This window comes from Myotis daubentonii, chromosome 9, assembly GCF_963259705.1.
Source record: "Myotis daubentonii chromosome 9, mMyoDau2.1, whole genome shotgun sequence".
Lineage (NCBI taxonomy): Eukaryota > Metazoa > Chordata > Mammalia > Chiroptera > Vespertilionidae > Myotis > Myotis daubentonii.
In genome coordinates, this window is record NC_081848.1 from 68,651,301 (window position 1) to 68,672,279 (window position 20,979).

The 20,979-nt window shown below is 40.1% G+C and overlaps 1 protein-coding gene across 1 annotated transcript; it reads left to right on the forward strand.

The window, feature by feature from the left end:
* Positions 1–1,804: 1,804 nt before the first annotated feature.
* Positions 1,805–20,762, forward strand: MTCH2 (mitochondrial carrier 2). Its single transcript, XM_059709385.1, has 13 exons — positions 1,805–1,976; positions 5,325–5,409; positions 5,563–5,669; positions 9,398–9,424; positions 9,613–9,675; positions 11,297–11,354; positions 11,612–11,663; positions 12,090–12,149; positions 13,014–13,107; positions 14,101–14,148; positions 15,095–15,162; positions 17,557–17,632; positions 20,039–20,762. The coding sequence occupies exons 1-13, from the start codon at positions 1,890–1,892 to the stop codon at positions 20,123–20,125; spliced, it is 912 nt and encodes a 303-aa protein (XP_059565368.1). The 5' UTR covers positions 1,805–1,889; the 3' UTR covers positions 20,126–20,762.
* The last annotated feature ends 217 nt before the right edge of the window (positions 20,763–20,979 follow it).

Sequence of the window (20,979 nt, forward strand, 5' to 3'; positions counted from 1 at the left end):
TATCAATTGTATTGATATCTAAAATTTTCTGGATTTAGTTAGAAGCAACTTATGTTTCTTATCATTCTAAAAGCTACAGTTATATATTATTTTATTTTGTGCCAGGATGGATAGGCTTATTATATCATTCAATCCTCATAACAGTATGAAGTAAACATTACAATACTAATTTGTCTAAGATTCAAAGAGGTCCTGTGATTTGCCTAAAGTCACACAGTTAATAACTGGTAGAAGATGACTTTGGAACAGGTCCACTGAATTTTAAAGACCAAGCTCCTTCCTGCTCTGTAAACTGCCTCCCCATATCATCTAGCACTGTGCTGAGTACAGGACAATATTAATCAAAACTAACTTTTGTCTTTTTTTTTTAATATATTTTATTGATTTTTTACAGAGAGGAAGGGAGAGAGATAGAGAGTTAGAAACATCGATGAGAGAGAAACATCAATCAGCTGCCTCCTGCACATCTCCTACTGGGGATGTGCCCACAACCCAGGTACATGCCCTTGACCGGAATCGAACCTGGGACCTTTCAGTCCGCAAGCCGACGCTCTATCCACTGAGCCAAACCGGTTTCGGCTAACTTTTGTCTTTTTTTTTTTTTAATATATTTTATATATATTTTATTGATTTTTCACAGAGAGGAAGGGAGAGAGATAGAGAGCCAGAAACATCGATGAGAGAGAAACATCAACCAGCTGCCTCCTGCACATCTCCCACTGGGGACGTGCCCGCAACCCAGGCACATGCCCTCGACCGGAATCGAACCTGGGACCCCCCAGTCCGCAGGCCGACGCTCCATCCACTGAGCCAAACCAGTCCCTGCAACTTTTGTCTTTTATTATACAGTTTTTAAAAAATCTTATCCTGTACACAATTTCACTTAATGCTCAGTAACCCTGAGAGATAGGTATTAGAGTTACTCTTAAATTTGAATACAAAATCTGAAAACAAGAGAAAATGACTTCTGAATCACTTTGATACAAAAGAAAGCCAGAAAAAGAAAATAAAGTCAGGATCTAATACAAGACTTCTTGGCATTTCATTCTCTGTGCCCCACTTTGTCTCACTAAGTGTTGTTTGATATAGAACATGTGGGCTGGGGCTGAAGGGGTAAGGACAATGTCTTTTTCTTTTTGCTTCTAAAAGCCTGTACTCTGATGGGCACGAAAGTGTTTGTTCATTCATGAGCACCTGGGATGTGCCAGGCTCAATATACAATGAAAAAAGGCTGAAAGTTCCTGAACTCAGTTTACATTGTAGTGTGGAGAAGACAAACAGATAAATTACAAGGATATGTCCTACAGGACGCTGTGGTAGGAAATAAGGGGGAGGTAAATTTACAGAAAGACCAGAAAAAGCATTTCTGAGAAGCTAGCATTAATTGAATGAATGCATGAATAGCAACCCGAGTTTTTGTTGGCTATTAGATTTTTTTTATGGTTCTGACGGCGAATACCGTTTGGACCTTATGTTGCTGATACCCAAATGCCAACTGCAGAGGCGAGTCATAACGAAGAATCCTTCCCATTATTTTCTTCTTCTGACCTTGCCTTAGCTGTCAGGGTCACACACACCCCATTGCCACGCCCATTCTTCTGCTTCCGGGCGCTTCCGGCCTGCGCAGGCGCAGGAGAAACTGCCGTTCCTAGTGGAGGGCGCGGATCCTACTACAAAACGCATGCGCCCCAGACCCGTAGGCCCCGCCCAGACCCCCTGCGCGGGCGCGCGAGCGCCAGCCGTTTCTCGGGGCGGGGCGGTGGGCGGGGCCTGGGGGAGAGGCGCGCGCCGCTGTGTGTGCGTGCGCGCGCGCCGCGGGCGGGCCAGTGATCCGGGACCGGCTTGGTCGCTAGGTGGCTCGGTCTGTCCGTCCGTCCGCGGGTGCCATCATGGCGGACGCGGCCAGTCAGGTGCTCCTGGGCTCCGGTCTCACCATCTTGTCCCAGCCGCTCATGTACGTGAAGGTGCTCATCCAGGTATGAGTCGTCGCCATTCCCTTCCCCGCCCGGCTCCCTCTTCGGTTGCCGCTGCCCGCGGCGCCGGAGGGCCGGCTCCAGCCTTCCCGGGCCTTCAGCTGCCCGAGATGCTCCTCTGCGGCCCCGTCCTTCCCGGCAGGGACAGCTTCCACCGCCCGCCGCCCATCCGCCGCTGTGGGCCTTAGGGGGTTCGGCTACTCTGTCAGGAGGCGAGGCCCGCCCGGTCCCCGTCGCCAACTGCCGCCCTGCCCTGCACGGCGGCTCCTCTGAACTTTGTATTTTCTCTCCTGAGGTTGATCTCGGCCGCTCGTCGCCGAGGGCTTCCCACTCCCACCCCTCGCCTCTCCGAAATCGGTATTCCCTCCTTCCCCTGCCCGGACGGGAAACACGCAGATCTGTTAAAATCTGAAATGAGAGCTAACATTTCATGAGCATTATTTTTCTTCTTTGACTGCTCTTACTGCCGCTCTTCTGTTCCGAGATTTTAGCCCCAGATAAACACAGGAGCCCTTTCAGCGGGGACCGCGAAGGGGGCCCGGAACTGCGGAGGGTCCCGAGCGCCCTCGACGGCAGCCGCCCCTGTGGCACCTGACGCCGAAATCACATGTCTGCGCTGGAAATCAGTTCAGCGGAAACAGTGTCAGCGCGTTGAAACATATATGTTAGTTTCCAGTGCACTGTAAAATAATTCTTTTTTTTAAAATATTTTATTGACTTTTTACAGAGAGGAAGGGAGAGGGACAGAGAGTTAGAAACATGGATGAGAGAGAAACATCCACCAGCTGCCCCCTGCACACCCCTCACTGGGGATGTGCCCGCAACCAAGGCACATGCCCTTGACCGGAACCGAACCCGGGACCCTTCAGTCCGCAGGCCTCCGCTCAGGGCAATTCTTAAAGGTATTTGTATTCACAGGCAAGTAGGCCAGGTTTCAGCCTATGATAAAGTTAGTGTTACCAGTTGCCTTTTTAGCTTCCCTCCGGTGGGAGGGAACTCACAGAGCTTACCTTTGTTGAGAGTTGACATACTTACATCACGCCTTGTGCCAAGGCATGGACGCCTTTAGAAGTCGTCCTTTCTGCCTGGCCGGGCCTCAGTGACCCCCTGTGACCCCGGAGGTCACGGTTGGTTGGGGCGTGCAGGAGGCAGGGGATCAGTGATTCTTTCTCTCTCAATCTCTGCCTTCCTCTCCGAAATCAATAAAAAAAATCTTAAAAAATCAAGAAGTCTACCTTTCTGTCAAAAATATGCAAGACACGCCCTAGCTGGTTTGGCTCAGTGGAGAGAGCATCTGCCCGCGGGCTGAAGGGTCCCGGTTCTGGTTCGATTCTGGTCCAGGGCAAGTGTTTGGGTTGCAGGCTCCATCCCCGGCCCTGGTTGGAGTGAGTGGGAGGCAACCGATTGATGTGTCTGTCTCACATCTATGTTTCTCTCTCTCTGTCTCCCCTTCCCTTCCACTCTCTAAAAATCAATGGGAAAATAGCCTCCGGTGAGGATTAACAGCAACAAAAAATATATGCAAGGCACTGGGGAGGAAGGACCACCTTTCTTCTTCTTGAGTTGATGCTGATCCAAATGGTGTGTTGCTGAGTTGACCCGTGTGGATTCGGATTCTATATGTAATACGCTATTGTAAAATAAGTTATTTGATCCAAGAACAAAGACTTGGATGGGAATGTATACTATGTCATCTAAACCGGAGTTGACAGGTTTGTGGCCAGAGAGTATCTCCGACGACAGCATTTTACAGTAAATCGGTATGAGTCCATTGCCCAGTACTTTTCCGGAACGTAGGATTTTCTAGTGACATTCAAAGCTTTTGCCTCAAAAACTTGAATATCCTTAATCCTAATTACACAAAATTTACCTGTTGCCAAGTGTCTCAGGGGTTATGGTAAAATTCCCAAATACATAGTTTTGTTTTTTTGTTTGTTTGTTTTTTATAAGCCAGAGTTTATTTCTATTTAAAACAATGTGTACAGGAGTCCAAAGGCCCAAAGATATTTGGGTTTAATAGAAGTTATAGTCTAGTGCAGCCGTGGGCAAACTACGGCCCACTTGAAATGAATAAAACTAAAAAAAAAAAAGACCGTACCCTTTTATGTAATGATGTTTACTTTGAATTTATATTAGTTCACACAAACACTCCATCCATGCTTTTGTTCCGGCCCTCCGGTCCAGTTTAAGAACCCATTGTGGCCCTCGAGTCAAAAAGTTTGCCCACCCCTGGTCTAGTGCCTGCTGCCCATGCGTCCATTTCACAATCAATATTTCTGCGCCCCTGAGTGTTTCCAAGGTTTGATAATTCTAAGGCGAACGGTGAATCTTCTGAGTTTTGGCCAGCTTCATAGAAAATGAACATTACAACAATAACAGCAAAAACAACTCCAGAAACAGCCATTATCATTGCAAGAGAAAAAGGAATATCACTCGATAAGAAAGCGATCACAGAAATTCCCAGTAGGAGAATGCTTAATCCAGTATTTAAAAATGAGATATATTTGTAAAAATCCTGGGGAAACCATCCCTGCCATATTCTCAGCAACCAGCTCCCCTGGTCAGAAGCTTGAGAAAACGGGATCATGATGAGTCTTATCTGGTATTAAATGCAGTTCTTGGACAATGGAAACCAGCAAACACCCTTCAAGATGAAATCCAAATACATAGTTTTTAAAATAGTGCCATAGTTACACTTTCAGGGAGCTCCATCAGGAGTTATTTAATTGAGCAGGTTAAGAATCACCGCAGTAGAGCCCAAACCGTGTCCTACAGCGTTTTCATTCTCTCAAACTCTAAAAAGAATATACTGTAGAAATAAGATGATAATCATTAACTCTAAAGTGGCCTTCATTTGGTTGTTCATGACAGTCTGCTGTTTAACGTGGCCATAGCTTGTAATTATTCCCCAAGTGAATTATCCAGCTGTATCTGCATTTGCTTTTTGAGTGTTTTGTTTTGCTAACCAAATACAAATTTGATAGCTTAGTCTTCTCATTTTGTCCAAATATATGAAATGTGTTAGTTTTCTTCAGAAAATATTTTTGCTTTCCTAGCACAAAAGTTCCCTTTTTCTACTTTCAGTTTGATATTAGTGTATCTCAGCTAAATGGCTTGCCTTATAGAATTTGAACCAAAAGAAAACTTGGAGTTAACTGAAACCAGTCTTATCAATCAACAAAACAAAAAACTGTCAAGGATGATGCTTCATCATCACCTTGGAAAACATACACTGCATTTTAACTTGTGTTAAATATTAACCCTAATTTTGTTCTTAATTCAACACCTTTCAACCAAGGCATTCAAGGGAATATTGCTTAGTAGTGATGATGTGTTCTCTTGTTTTCAAAGGTGGGATATGAACCTCTTCCTCCAACAATTGGACGAAATATTTTTGGGCGGCAAGTATGTCAGCTTCCTGGTCTCTTTTGTTATGGTAAGTGTCTTTGATTTATTTGGAATTGGATGACATTGAGGATCATGACAGGCAGGAGTTACTGAAGAAAATTCTTAGAAACCATGTTTCCTTGAAATGTCTGTGTAACCCTTTTCTTCAACTAGAATTTAAATTTCTGACTTGTGTTCTTAGCTCAGCACATTGCGAGCATCGATGGGAAGCGTGGGTTGTTCACAGGATTAACTCCAAGGCTGTGTTCAGGAGTTCTCGGGACTGTGGTCCATGGCAAAGTTTTACAGGTAAGAAGAAAATCAGATAATCTTCCTACAGCTTTAGATTATCGTTTATGCAGTTGTCCTACTTATCAATTCCAAATATATATTTATATGCCGTGGCTTTTCTTCTTCTTTAAAAACATTTGCATGAAATACCCATTATTAATTCTATCTTGGGAAGCAAAGGGAATTTGTGTGAAATGAAATAATTGATCTTTATTACACAACCTTCTTCCTCTGAACCTGTTGTTCTTTTCCTCACCTGAGGATATTCCATTCATTTTTAGAGAGAGTGGAAGGGACGGGGAGAGACAGAGAGAGAGAAACATTGATGTGAGAGAGACATCGATTGGTTGCCTCCCGCATGCACCCCAACCAGGGCTGAGGGTCAAGTCTGCATTCTGCCCTTGACCAGAATTGAACCTATTGTTGGAGCAAAAATTAAATACACTTATTTGATCTCCTGTATAGCTGATTTTATTTCTTTGAAAAAGTAAAGCTGATTGAAACATAACTCATTCTGAAGTTATTCTCCTCTTATTTCTAGAGTAATCCCTAGTAAAATGCTTTCTGCTACAATTTTAAAGTTTTTTAACAAGATCAACATAAAGGTCAGGATAATACTTATTTGTGGGGGGAGAGAGAGGAAGAGGGACCTTGCATTGGTTCTGGGGTAATGCAAATGATTTTTCTTGACCTGGACTGTGGCTATATGGATATTTCCTTTTAATTACTTATTACATTATACATTTGTATTTTGTGCACTGTTTCTTTATCTGTGTTACATTTGCATAAATTTGAAAATTTGTTTTAAAACCTCACTAAAGTATACAACAGCTGCAGGGTAGTGGTTACTTTTGGGAAGGGGGAAGAGGTAAGGGTGGAATTTAGCTACATCTGTGGCATTTTATTATTTTATTTTATTTTTAAATATATTTTATTGATTTTTTACAGAGAGGAAGGGAGAGGGATAGAGAGTTAGAAACATCGATGAGAGAGAAACATCGACCAGCTGCCTCCTGCACACTCCCTACTGGGGATGTGCCCGCAACCAAGGTACATGCCCTTGACCGGAACCGAACCCGGGACCCTTCAGTCCGCAGGCTGACGCTCTATCCACTGAGCCAAACCGGTTAGGGCTGTGGCATTTTATTTTAAGAAGGCAAGAGATCTTAAGCAAAAGGGGCAAAATGTTAACCTCTATTTAACATTTATTGGTGGTGGATATAAAGGTGAATTTTTTTCTGTATGTTTGAGATGTTTCATAATGGGTTTTTTTGTTTGTTTGTTTGTTTTAATATATTTTATTGATTTTTTACAGAGAGGAAGGGAGAGAGATAGAGAGCTAGAAACATCGATGAGAGAGACATCGATCAGCTGCCTCCTGCACATCTCCTACTGGGGATGTGCCCGCAACCCAGGTACATGCCCTTAACCGGAATCGAACCTGGGACCTTTCAGTCCGCAAGCCGACGCTCTATCCACTGAGCCAAACCGGTTTCGGCCATAATGTTTTTGAAAACATCAAAGTTACATTGATTTCTTTTTTAGTGATCCTTTGTTTTACCACCTTCTTTTAACTTCAAATGCTAAAGCATATAATTTCAATTGTACTGGTTTCTCAGTTGCACCATTACAATGTAGGTCAAACAGCATTGCCCTTTGCTCTATTTATAAAGGTTGTTATGAATACAAATTTTACATCATTTAAAACAGTCTATGAGAAGGTTATTCAGCATTAGTATAATTGAGAATGCAAAATTAATGGTTTTTTTCCTAGTGAATTATTCTGTCTCCTACTGGTACCAAGAGTGTGTTATACTCTGTGTTATAACTCAAAATATATAGTAGTGTATGCTAACCAAATCTGTATAATACTTTCAACCTATAATGTATCAGATGTGCTAAATTCCAAATATTTACTAATGGCTTATTTAAATAGTACTCAGTATAATCCTCCTTGTAATTTTTTAGGCTTTAACATTGCCCCAATTCTAATGTTTTATCATCTGATCAGCAAATCATGATTTTGTTAAATAGTTGCATGATCTAATTGCCTTTAAGATTTTAAGTGCTTTTCAACCTTGATTTGAATTGGAGAGTTTTTTCAGTCAGTTTCTCACATGGAAACTATTTCAACCTCCAGTTATTTTAATATTATTTATGTTATTCTTTTTTTAAAAAAAAATATTTTTTTATTAATTTCAGAGATGAAGGGGGCGGGGGGGGGGGAGAGAGAGAAACATCAGTGATGAGAGAAAATCATTGATCAGCTGCCTCCTGCATGCCCCACACTGGGGATTGAGCCCACAACCTGGGCATGTACCCTGACTGGGAATTGAACTATGACCTCCTCATAGGTCGATGCTCAACCACTGAGCCATGCCAGCTGGGCTCTTAATGTTACTCCTGTTGTTGTGCCTGTGGACTGAATTTAGAAGCCCAGTTCCAGGTAGTCTATGGGTCAGAATGATGGAGTATTAATGATTTTTTGGTGCATTGATTACTGTTTCTTTTCTAGTCACACCCTACTCTGGGCTCAGGGAAAGTATTGCTGTTACCTAAATGAGATTCATATACACAAAGGCAATTGTCGTGTAGTCAAAGAGGTTTAGGTATAGACTGAGAGCAAAGTGAAATTACTGCTTGAAACCAAGTTCCGGAAAGTAGGATATTTGAGGTATCCAAATATCCATTGGAATATGTGTTTTACGTGCAGTTAAATTAAAATAACGGGATTGGTACTACATTTAGTATCAAAAAGAGCTTATGCAATCAAGAAGACAGACCAATTCAGGGTTGATGCAACTGTTAAACTTTATAAGAAAGAGTTCTACATATCTGAACAAGGGTTAAACTAAAATCTGTTTGGAAAGTGACAGGCAGAAAATTTTATTAATGGAATAAAAAGCAAAGTCTAGAAATGAGTGAGAATTGTTTTAAACATGCCCGAAACTATTACAATTAATTCTAGTCAAAGACCTCTAATTTGACCAAAAAACACTATTTTGTTTATTCTTGATCTTTGTTCTTTTGCCTCTGATCTTTAAAAACATACTTCTTTTTACAAGATAAAGTGTCTATTTTTTTTAATCTGGTGTGACTAGGAGCTTAATTGTCTGAGTCTTTCCATTTCACCTAGCCCATCTTTTATTTCTGAAATATCCCACAAATACTATTTCCTCTTTCAATATAACTGAGTTCCATCAGTATTCATGTTCTCTTCCCTGGTAGAAAAAAAGTCTCTCTTTGCTTGTTTTGGAAAGAGATACAAAAGACAATGTGAGGCGATTTCAGCTATTCAGACTTAGCACCAGTTCTCTGTTCTTTTGTACAGTGAAGAAAAGAGTCTTGCCCTAATTTGGTATTGTCCTGCTTTTCTCTGTGAAAGACAGGAGGTTTTTTCCATGGCCTTAGTCCTAGGCTATGTTTTTAACAAATTTGTTTTCTGTTAAATGTATGTTTAGTAAATGATCTTAGATTTTTGTTTTTGTTTTCCATTTTCTCCTTTTAGATGTGTTTTCTTGAGCATTTGCTTGTCCCTTCAGCTGACCCAGTATGTTAAACTTAGCAACAAGATTGTCTTAGAGCTACTTACTTATAATTGACTAGTTAAAGTTAGAAGTTAATGGGAGATTTGCAGCAAAAAAAAAAAAAGGTTTTATTTTCTATCAATAGAGTTTTCATTTTATGTCCTCCCTCAGTGACACTGTGACAGCCCTTCTCATCCTTTCTTTTCTCTTCCTTTGCAGCATTACCAGGAGAGTGACAAGGTTGAGGTATGTTGGAGCTGATTTGTATGCTTGGGCCCATTTCCCTTGCAAGTTATTCTTCTTTGGTCCTCTTTAGGAGAAGGGGCAAGCAGGCAGTCTCCCTTTCATCTCAGTGAATGTTGGCATAGAGGGTGACCTCCTATTTAACAGTTCTATTTAAAACCATCAAGCTGTGTCTTTTATTTGATTTCCAGGAGTTAGGACCAGGAAATGTACCAAAAGAAGTTCCATCTTCCTTCGACCAAGTTATCAAGGAGGTAAGAGATGAGTTATGTCCTATGCTATTTCCCTAAATAAGGGAATGTGCAGTGTGGTGGCTGTAGGATCAGGATCATCAGGCCTGTCTGCAGTGTCTATTCCAAATGGAATTAAACCTTCAATGTAATTTGGTGTGTGTGTGTGTGTGTATAAAATATTTAAAAAGAGAGAAAAGAAAAGCATTGCGTGCTGTTATGAATATGTACATTTCAAGGAAACTTAATTTTGCCACTCATTTCATCTTTAAAATTGAAGAGGTTTCTACTAAAAGAGTAGAGTTCGAATTCTCTAGTACAGAGATGTTAAAATAGTGGCCAGGCCCTTTGTGTGTTTGATATTATATATCCAGAAATGTTTTTGCAACATTATTCTGACTTTCGAAGATTCCTCATGACTCATTTCCCACTCTTATACTCTGCCATTGGAGTCTGTTTCATTCCTGACTTAATATTTATGGCTTTCATAACTACTCTTATTTCTTAGTCTTTACATTGTCTAATTGTCTTTAGTAAGATCACAATTTTCTAGTAAGTGCTGCCATCTAAAATATATATTCCAAAACAAACCTTACTGTAGGTCTAGATGTCAGATGAATCAACTTGGTTTTCTTTGGAGTGAATTGCCTTAAAAATAGAGATAAATGTATTAATAGGCATTTGGTCTTTTCTTAACTTTAGTTACCCATCCCGTCTCATAGGATCTTTTCAGAATTACCGCTGGAATAGGAGTGAGGAATGTCTTAACTTAGTGACTGAAGATGTTTACATGCAAAAATGAATAACTGACCTGATCTGTTTATAACTGCCTCCAAGTATTATAATTTAGCTTTCTTTACTACCTTTATATGGAGTCCTGTAAAAAGACAGATAAAGTAGGATAAATATAGCAGCTCTAAGATACTGCAGGGTTATAGGGTTGTGGTAAAAAAACAAAGTTTTGTTCTCCCAGAGATGTTGGTACAGATAAAATTGAGCCTCACATTTGTCTAGCATAGTTATCAGTCTCTGAAATCACTCACAATGAGAGAGCCACTTAATAATCTGAATACAGGCCTCATAGTTTTATTCCGGCTCAGTGACTGCCGGTGACTCTCCCTGTTTGTTTAATTTTTATTTATTTATTTATTTTTATTTTATTGATTTCAGAGAGGAAGGAAGTGGGAGAGAGAGAAAGAAACATCAATGAAGAGAGAGAATCATCAATCGGCTGCCTCCTGCACATCCCACACTGGGGATTGAGCCCACAACCCAGGATGTGCCCTGACCACTAATCAAACCGTGACCTCCTGTTTCATAGGTTGACGATCCACCACTGAGCCACAATGGCCAGGCCCTCCCTGTTTCTTTACTTTTGTTTTTCTTGTCTGAAAAATTGAGAAGATAATAAATCTTTGCCGAGAAACTTTAAGCAGTAACTAAACATTGAAATCCATGAATGAAAGATATGATACAGTGATGGTGTGTTATATTGTAATTATTTAAACTACTTATTCTTCCTGACTTCAGGGCAAGGGTGCTGGTCGCTCACTTTCTTATTCTACAATATCCACCCACATTCCTTCTCACAGGAATTTGAGTGTCATTTATTTAGATTTCAGAAGTGTGTGTTGATTGTTTCTAGACAACACGAGAGATGATGGCTCGTTCTGCTGCTACCCTCATCACACATCCCTTCCATGGTATGTTTGCAATTGATAACTGAAATCTGATTTATTCTCTTCTATAACATGATCTCTCCTGACTGCTTAGATGGTTGACATGGGATTTCAGTCAAGTGCCTTGCCTGCATGTTTTTGTATGCTTCATGTTTTGGCTTTTATCTAATTTATCCAGAAAGCAAAGTGGCTTTAGGTGGGAAAACCTTTTTTTTTTTCCAGGGCTATCAAAATTTATCTCAGTATAGTTAAAAAAAATTTTTTTTCTCTGTGTTCTGTAGTGATCACTCTGAGATCCATGGTACAATTCATTGGCAGAGAATCCAAGTACTGGTAAGTGTCTTTGTTTTCAAGTATTCAAGGAGATATGTTGAAACCAATGTATTAGAATAATAGTGCTTTACATTGTTATGTTGCCTTAGTGTTTATAGAACAGTTCATATACCTTATATCATTTAATCTGCATAAAAACCAGAAAATAGTAGAAAATGGCCCAGGCAGGTTTAGGAGCCTACCTGGGACCTCATAAGTTACAGAGCCACTGAAGCCAAAACTCACAATGGCTCCATGTGACAATATCCTTAGGTAGTAATACCTTCAGTTCTGTGCCCAAAATCAACCGCCTTTGCAGAGTGAGAGTGATAAAAGTGGTGGGGTGAGGAGGGGAGATTTGACCATGTCAGAAATGATAATTGGATATTTAAAAAATAGCTTGAAAAGAATCTTAATGTATTTTACCTTTCTTTCCTCTGTACCTAGTGGACTTTGTGACTCCATAGTAACCATCTATCGGGAAGAGGGCATGATAGGATTTTTTGCGTGAGTAAATCGCTGATTTGTGTGTGTGATTTTTGTAAGTGGAAATAAGGAAAATTAATGTTTGAAAAAAGGGAAATCATCTAACGTGTATCCTGAGAGAATACGTTTTTGCAAGGGTATATCAATTCCCTTGAATTTACTTTGAAAGAACTTAAGATTACTATCCTCTTCTTTTTTAATTAATAGTAAAAACTACATTATTAAGTAAATGGTTCTTTTTAATTTTCAGAGTGTTTCTACATAATTGATTTTATTCATGTGTCATAAGTACTCTGGGAAATGGGCAGAACAGCCATATTATTCTCATTTTAGATATATATTTTAAAATGGATGCTCTGGGAAGTTCATTTGATGCTGGTCCTATAGCTGATCTGATAGATGTGACATTTGAGTCTGGTCTTCAGTCTGTAGATTAATGTTTGTCCCACTATTCCATGCTCCCCCACAAAGATCACTGAGACTCTCAAAACGTGGGTTTTTTATGTCTCTTACTTGTACCTGTGTTTGGATCATTTTCATTTTGTAATTTTTTTCATCTCTTGCCCTGCCAACTTTGAATATAAAGTATAGTTTAGCAAAAAGGTATTTAAGTCTCTTCTCCAGAGTAGTTGTTAATAGTAAGGTGAGCCATTGGCCATAGATTAAAGGGTATGGCTGGCCTGCATTTTAAAAATAGGAATGAAAGTCATTAGAGATTAGCTTCATGTACAGTTGTATCAACTAGAATAAGGGCTAGGTTCTGTTATTCGATGTCTTTTCCATTCTCTGGAATGTTTTGAAATCTCTAATTCATTGGGAAGTGTTTGGATTATCTTTTTATTGATCACACTTCTTAATTCTTATTTGTATTGTTTCTCCATGTAGGGGTCTTATTCCTCGCCTCCTAGGTGACATCATTTCTTTGTGGCTCTGTAACTCACTGGCCTACCTCGTCAATACCTATGCACTGGACAGTGGGGTAGGTTGTGACCTTGATGAGATGTGCTAGTGCTGACTTTATTGTATTCGATAGGCAGCTAGGTTAGCTTTAAAAAGTAAGATGACAGTTTATTATGTGCCAGACTCATCATTATGTAGCTAAACATCAGTCAAGTTTTCAAAGGCTCACGGAATGACCCATGCTATTTACCATAGAGAAATGTACCTAAAAAGTCCTCGGTGTAGCAGAGTAAGCCCAAGAGATTTATCCCTGTCTCTGCTGCAAGGAGATCACTTCTTTATTGATAGCTAATTGTAGAGGCCACCATGAAGCAGGACTGTTTTGTAGTTATTCAATGTGTGTGGTGTTGTTTTTTTTCATTTTACAAGGAGAAATTTTATTCCAAACCCACTTATTCAATGTGTTTTATCTAATCTGAAATGTTAAGGTAACTCCTGTATTGGGCTTTCTAGAAACCTCAGTCTGGAAGGTCTGGGGAGTCGGCCTTCCCTAGAAGTAATGTTTCCTCCACTTCAGCAGTTGTGGGCCTCTTTGTACACAAGTAGTCCCTCGCATGGTGGAAAATAGAACAGACCCAGGGATAGGACTAAATCCATGCTGTAAGCTTCTTGAGTACAGAGCCTGGTCTCCAAAGCATCTGGAACACAGCTGGGTGCACATAGAGGTATATGGTAAAGGGAATTTCTGGAGATTTTATTTCTAGGACATGGGGAAAGGTTAACAATCTCATTTTCTTTTGAAATCCTCAGGCTGTTACATTGGTTCCTAAGCCATCTTATAAATTCATCTATTGTGAATATGTCTACTGATTTTGAATCAAATTCATCATTTTGACCACTATCTTTTTATGTTCATAATCAGTATTTTATGTTTTCATGCTCAAAATTAATTTTTAAGCTGTCAAACTGATAATTTAGAGATAGAATATATGGGTATGGTTGGGGACAAGTAGCTGTTAATATCAACTTCATCTCATTATTCATTCTAATAAAGGCTTCCTTCCTGTTTTAGGTTTCTACCATGAATGAAATGAAGAGTTATTCCCAAGCTGTCACAGGAGTGAGTTGCTGTTTTTTTAAATCCTTTAACCTTCTAGGAATTTTGTGTGTGTGTTTTTTAATTTGGCCTGTGTTATACTGCTTTGAAGCAACCAGATGTTTCCCAGGAAAGTCAGATTTGTTAATGTTTGGCAGAGCTAAGAATAGCCCAGAGTTCCTACATGACAGTACCAGTGATAATGAGCCCACATGGTTTCGTGTTGAGCTTTCAGGAGGGGGATGTGGGCATTCTCATCACCGCTTACCCTGATTCTCAGGGCTGCTTCTCCCTGCAGCCCGTTGATCTTACCGTGGAGAAGTCACCCACTTTAGTCATATGGAGCCTTCCAGTAGTTGACTTCTGAAGTCATTTTCATTGTTTTTGGAAGGCTACTCATGTTTTTTTTCTTTTCTTTTTTTAAAAAAAATATTTTTATTGATTTCAGAGAGGAAGGGAGAGGGCCAGATAGAAACATGAATGATGAGAGAGAATCATTGATTGGTTGCCTCCTGCATGCCCCACATTTGGGATTGAGCCCACAACTTGAGCATGTGCCCTGACTGGGAATCAGACTGTTAACCTCCAGGTTCACATGTCAATGCTCAACCCCTGAGCACACTAGCCAAGCGTTTTTTCTTATTTTCTTCAGGGGTGTTTTGAAATTGTATTTAGTAATATTTGCTTTTTCTCTTAAATACTGTAGTTCAGTTTTATTTAAATGAGGACTCAATCACAAAATAAGGAATTCTTCTGGCCTTTATTAATATGTTAGCTATAGAGGTATATTAAGAGAAGGAAGTATCTCAAGCTGAAAATTTGTCATTTAGTCTTTCCTGGAATACTGAAAAAGCAAAGCCAGTATTGGAGTATTTGACCACAGAGACGCTAGGAATTTAAGGGAGAAGAAAGAAGAGAAGAAAGGAGACTGATGACCTAATAACTTAGCTATTGTTTTACTGTTTTACAGTTTTTTGCCAGTATGTTGACCTATCCCTTTGTGCTTGTCTCTAATCTCATGGCTGTCAACAACTGCGGGTAAGTGCTTTGCATTTCTTCTCCTGGTAGTTGGCTGCTGTGTGCTTGACAGGCAGAGTGGTCCTGGTGGAAATGTCAGGGAGAAAAGTACAGTTGATGCTATTACTATATTTCCAATTTTTTTTCTCTGTAAGTCCCATGTATCAGCAGTGGCATTAACCTATAATAATAAAAGGGCAGTATGCTAATTAGACCGGACGTCTTCCGGACGTCCTTCCTGACGAAGCTGGGGCCAGAGGGAAGCCAGGCTTACATGTCAGCCCGGGCCGGCAGGCGGTCCGAGGGAAGCCAGCCTGGGCCCCTGATACCTGCGGGCGGCCCCAGGGAAGCCAGTCCAGGTTCCGGGTGCCTGCTGAAGGGAAGCCGATGCCGGCAGCCACGGGAAGGAAGGCCTACTCTTGCACAAATTTTATGCATCAGGCCTCTAGTTTATATTATAAGTGGCCACGTCATATCCTTTTTTTGGAATAGAGAAAGCATAGATAATGTTTCTCAAGTCCTTAAATATAATATGCACTTGCCATTATAGGTCCTATTCCGAAAAGGACTGGATAATTACCAAATTATTCTATTTTTACATCTTTCCATTATTTTAAATCTTTATCCTCTTTTCCTTGAAAGTTACAACAGGTATATCAGGGATTGAATGACAATCTGTACCTGTTTTTCCTAGGAGAAAGTGAGTTTTAAAGAAAGAAAAATGGGGAATTTGGTCCATGGAAAGTTTCTTAACCTTTTAGTGTATTGGTCAGGAAGGATAGGTGTGGTGTGGTGCTGAACACCATTGAGTTCAAGCTTCTAGATGCCAAGTGACCATACCAAGTTGAAACAGGTTTTGCCTCTTGATTCGATTCAGGAGAACTCTGTTCTAATACAGTACCTGATACAATATACCATTGGACGTGTATGTCATTGTTTTCCAACAAGATAGCAACTGGAAAGCTGTATGTAGTTTTGAGCACAGTTGTCATCTATAATAATCTTCTATAATAATAAAAGCATAATATGCAAATCAACCAAACAGCCAAAGGGCAGAACAACCATCTGGACGAACACACTATGACATGCACTGGTGCCAGGACAGCCAAGGCGGGTGCGATGCGATTGGTCAGGGGGCCCCGCCATCGCTCCACGATCGCCCCGCAAAGAGAGACCCAGGCCACCCTCTGCAGGGCAATTGATCAGGGGGCTCCGTGATCACCCCAAAGAGGGAGGCCCTGCCCACCCGCCGCAGCGCTACTGGCCGGGTAGCCTGGGCCTCCCTCTGCCTGGGGTGGGGGTAGTGATCGATCCGGGAGGGAAGCCCAGCCTGGGTGCTGGCAGCCAGGAGAAGGAAGGCCTACCATCGCACGAATTTTGTGCATCAGGCCTCTAGTATTTCATATCATGTTACATTCTGTTTGCTTTGTAGAGTAGCTGCCATATTTTAGCCCAGAGCATACTTGAAGGACGAGTTAAGTGTGTTTATTCCTTATAATTTTTGGAGAGGAAGTGATTATACGTGAGTAAGAGCATGTAGTCACCACTGTTACATCCATTGTCATATTTAGGTGCCTTTTCTTTTCCTCACATAAAAGTTTAGTTTATTAATCTTTTCATGAAAAATCTGCACAATCACCACAGATAAAGTCCTGCAGAACCTTTACTCCTTCTTTTAGCCAACACCAACATTGGCCTTTGCAGTCCCCTTGACTTTCTTCATTCTGTTCTTGCGTTCCTTTCTGTTTTCTTGAGGTCATCGTCTTCTCATTTAGGCCATGTTTTGCAAGTCTATATGTGGGTTCATTTTTCTCTGCGTAATCCAAGGAATCATAAATCATGCCAAAGCCAGTGGTCTTACCAGCACCAAAGTAGGTTCTGAATCCAAACACAAAGATGACATCAGGTGTGGTCTTACACATTTTGGCTAGTTTTTCCCAAATTTCTGTCTTGGGTACGTTGCCTTTCCAGGGTGAAGGGCATTAATGACCATTTGCTTCTGCTGAAGTAGTCTGTTGGTCATTAGCTTCCTGATCCATATAGTTCCTGTGTCATTCATGATGAAGGTTGATCTTCAGGCAGCCAGGGAGGAAAAAAGAGCCACTGTTCCCTCAATAGGTGCTTTTAAACACCACTTAGTTTTTAAATCCCGTTTTCCTACTCTTTAGTTATATAATTGATGTGTTTTAGAATTTCATATCTCCACAAATTAAAAACCTAGATGTTTTAGAAAATACATAACTGAAGTTTATTTGTTGATTTCAAAATATAAATATAAGGGAAATTTATTAGAACTAAAATTGCCTCTCAGAGAAACTTCTAGGCAGAAGAATGTTTTGACAAAGATTTACTGGACTCTTGAGAGAATGTTTTGTGAATATTAACTTGAATGGCTCATCTTTATTTCTATTTCAGGCTTGCTGGTGGGTGCCCTCCTTACTCCCCAATATATACTTCTTGGATAGACTGCTGGAGCATGCTACAAAAAGAGGTACTTCTCTCATTCTCTCTTCCTCTCTTGCCCCTATTCTTCCCCCCTTCACACACCTCCTCCTCCATATATTTTACTTTATTTTGTTCTTGTTTGTTTTCTTAATGTTTCTGGGATCCCAGGTTAATTCTTGTAGCTTACCTTTTAGCTACCAATTACTGTGCCCTTGACAGTGTTCCATATGTCATCTGGCATAGTAGTAAAATATGCTGCTTAGAAACCAGCAGGGGTAATGAAGAAGCAGGAATCCCTAGATGTGATCCAGATGCCTTTTGAGTTATCACATTCAAATTACAAATGGGCTCCGGGTAAACGCTTATCCTGGTTGTGAAAATGATAGCCTTGATTTCAGATTTTTTTCCCCACTTCACCTTTTTGTAACTTCTCAGAATCTCCTTATGTATTCCAGTTTTTTCTCACAGTGTGGTAGGAGTAAACGGAGAAATGAGAAGTTGTTTATGTCATTATTTGTTCACAATGATGTTGATAGACCTGATCTCTTACTGCTAGAGTCTTAGTCCCAGTTTTGTCCTGTTATTTAGTTATGTCTCCTAAATACGTTAGTGAATCATTTTGTTTTGACTCCAATTTATTGTTTGTTATTGCTGTGAGATATATCATCTGCAACCAAAAATTCCTGATCACTCTAGGCAAAGTTTTATTAGGAACCAAAGTAATGGATGGCTGTGTGCTAAATTTAACACAGGACCACTTAAAATTGCCATCAGTTTAAAGCTGTTTTTACTAAATTTAGAGAAAGGAGGGGAGAGAGAGAAACACTGATGTGTGAAAGAAACATCAATTGGTTGCCTCACATAGGTGCCCCCAGTAGGAATCAAACCTGAAGCCTTTCAGTGCACAGGATAATGGTCCAACCCACTTAGCCATACCAGCCAGGGCAAGTGGGTAGCACTTTTTATAGGATTGTAGAAGAAAACATATGAAGAAACTCTTTGTTTCATTATATTATAGCACTAGTGATACATATGAGAAAGGCCTTTGTTCATAAAGCTCAGTACTACTGCAGTTGTTTATGCTCAGTGTGCATACACAACAAGCCCCTCCTGAATCCAGGCTAGAATTCTTTTTTTCTTTTTCTTTTTTAAATATGTATTTTTATTGATTTCAGAGAGGAAAGGAGAGGGAGAGAGAGAGGTAGAAACATCAATGATGAGAGAGAATCATTGATCGGCTGCCTCCTGCTCACCCCGCACTAGGGATCGAGCCCACAACCCCAGGCATGTGCCCTTTACCAGAATCGAACCTGAGACCCTTCAGTCCGCAGGCCAATGCTCTATCCACTGCGCCAAACCAGCTAGGGCCTTTTTTTTTCTTTATGTTTTTATTATAATTTTATTTTTAAATATATATATGTGTATATTTTTTACCACCTTTAGATATATTTTTATTAATTTCAGAGAGAAGTAGGGAGAGAGGGAGAGAGATAGAAACATCAATGATGAGAGAGTATCATAGATCTGCTGCCTCCTGCATGCCCTCTACTGGGGAAGGAACCCACAATGCAGGCATGTGTCCTGACCAGGAATTGAATGTGTGACCTCTTGGTGCATCGATGATGCTCAACTAAGTGAGCCACACTGGCTGGGCAAAATAACCATTTTCTATCATCCTACTTTACATATGGGAAAAACTGGGATTTTGAACAGTTAAATAACACCAATTATGTAACTCAAGGTTACACGACCTATATTTGGGAGAGTGGGATCTATGTGTAGGCTATCTAACTTCACAGTCTACTCAGTTAAACTCACACATTACTACTTTAATTATAAGATTGTATAACCACTTCCTAGAGACCTGACCATTCTATTAAAAAATAAATAAAAGCACCTGGCCAGTGTGACTCAGTGGTTGAGTGTTGACCTCTGAACCAGGAGGTCACAGTTCAATTCCCTATCAGGGCACATGCCCAGTTTACAGGCTAGATCCCCGTGCAGGAGGCAGCTGATCAATGATTCTCTCTCATCATCGATGTTTTTATCTCTCTCTCTCCCTTCCTCTCTATCTAAAAATCAATAAAGACATGTATTTTTAAAAATAAATAAAAGCTAGCACTTACTGACTGTTAGGACTGTTCTCAGCACTCTATATATAGTGATTCATTTCATAGCCCAGCCAGCAAGTGTCAGAGCCAGAGTCCAAACTGGGAATTTTGTCTAAATAAGTAAGAAGTTTTTTGCCTTATCCATGTGGCAAAATTGGAGTTAGTTCCACAAAAGCTTAGCATGAGTCAGAAAGTACAAATTGCTACTCTTCATGATCATTGGTTTTGCCCTAGCTGCTTGGTTACATCTCCTAGAAACATGTCTAGAAGCATCTCTACTGATTTGGACTGGTTGATCTCATCTTCACACTAGATTTTATTTGTATTTATTTGTTTTCCAGGGAAATATGAGCCGAGGAAATAGCTTGTTTTTCCGGAAGGTCCCCTTTGGGAAGACTTATTGTTGTGACCTGAGAATGTTAATTTGAAGATGTGGGACAGGGACAGTGACATTTCTATAGTCCCAGATGCACAGAATTATGGGAGAGAATGTTGATTTCTATACAGTGTGGCACGCTTTTTTAATAATCATTTAATCTTGGGAAAATGGAGGTATTTGGTGTCTGCCTTTTTTTTGTTCTTTTTCCTAGCACAGCATAATTTACCACTAATATTCCCCCTTTAGTTATTCTGCAATTGTACATTTTTGCTCCAGACTCTTTATTTTACTTAAACAGGGGAAAAAAGTTGCATTTTCCTAACTATTGTCATGTGATTTGGCCTTAATTCAAGGCTTTGTAAAATGAAGAGTACAGTCCCAAGAAGAAAGATAAATACTGTAAAATTTCAGAATAGTAAGGCAAACTGTATGGGAGGTCATGAATGACCTTTCTTTAGTACACCCTAAAAACTCAGCAGTATCCTCCAGAATTTGCCTCCCATTATATGCTTCTAAGCATTTTTTATTAATCCTGTCTCTCATACTTCATAAAAGGGACAATCCATTGCTAAATCACCCTACAAAATCTCTACATGAAGCATCCACACCTTCAGTCTGTTATTGCAAAGTAATAAATTGTTGTCAACAGAAAAAGAAAAAAAAAGACAATTATAGAGAATAAGCAAGATTTGGAAAAGAAGCATACTGGCTTTCCCCCCCCAAAAGAAATTCTTGTTATTTAAAATATGAAAAGCAAATGCTGCAGCAGTAGCCCCTTCTCTAAAAGCTAAGTGTTTTCCAGTCCCTAAATGACATCATTACATAGTTCTAATTGTATATACTCTTGTTCTTCAGTTTTTGTTTTGTTTCCTTTTTGTTGCAGAAGGTGAGTAGTTTGTTTTT

Excerpts from the sequence above, each read along its gene's own strand:
- MTCH2 (XM_059709385.1), top strand. The coding sequence starts at position 1,890 with ATGGCGGACGCGGCCAGTCAGGTGCTCCTGGGCTCCGGTCTCACCATC. Across the intron at positions 5,410-5,562 it reads TCCTGGTCTCTTTTGTTATG|CTCAGCACATTGCGAGCATC; the intron begins GTAAGTGTCTTT and ends TTGTGTTCTTAG. Across the intron at positions 12,150-13,013 it reads GGCATGATAGGATTTTTTGC|GGGTCTTATTCCTCGCCTCC; the intron begins GTGAGTAAATCG and ends TTCTCCATGTAG.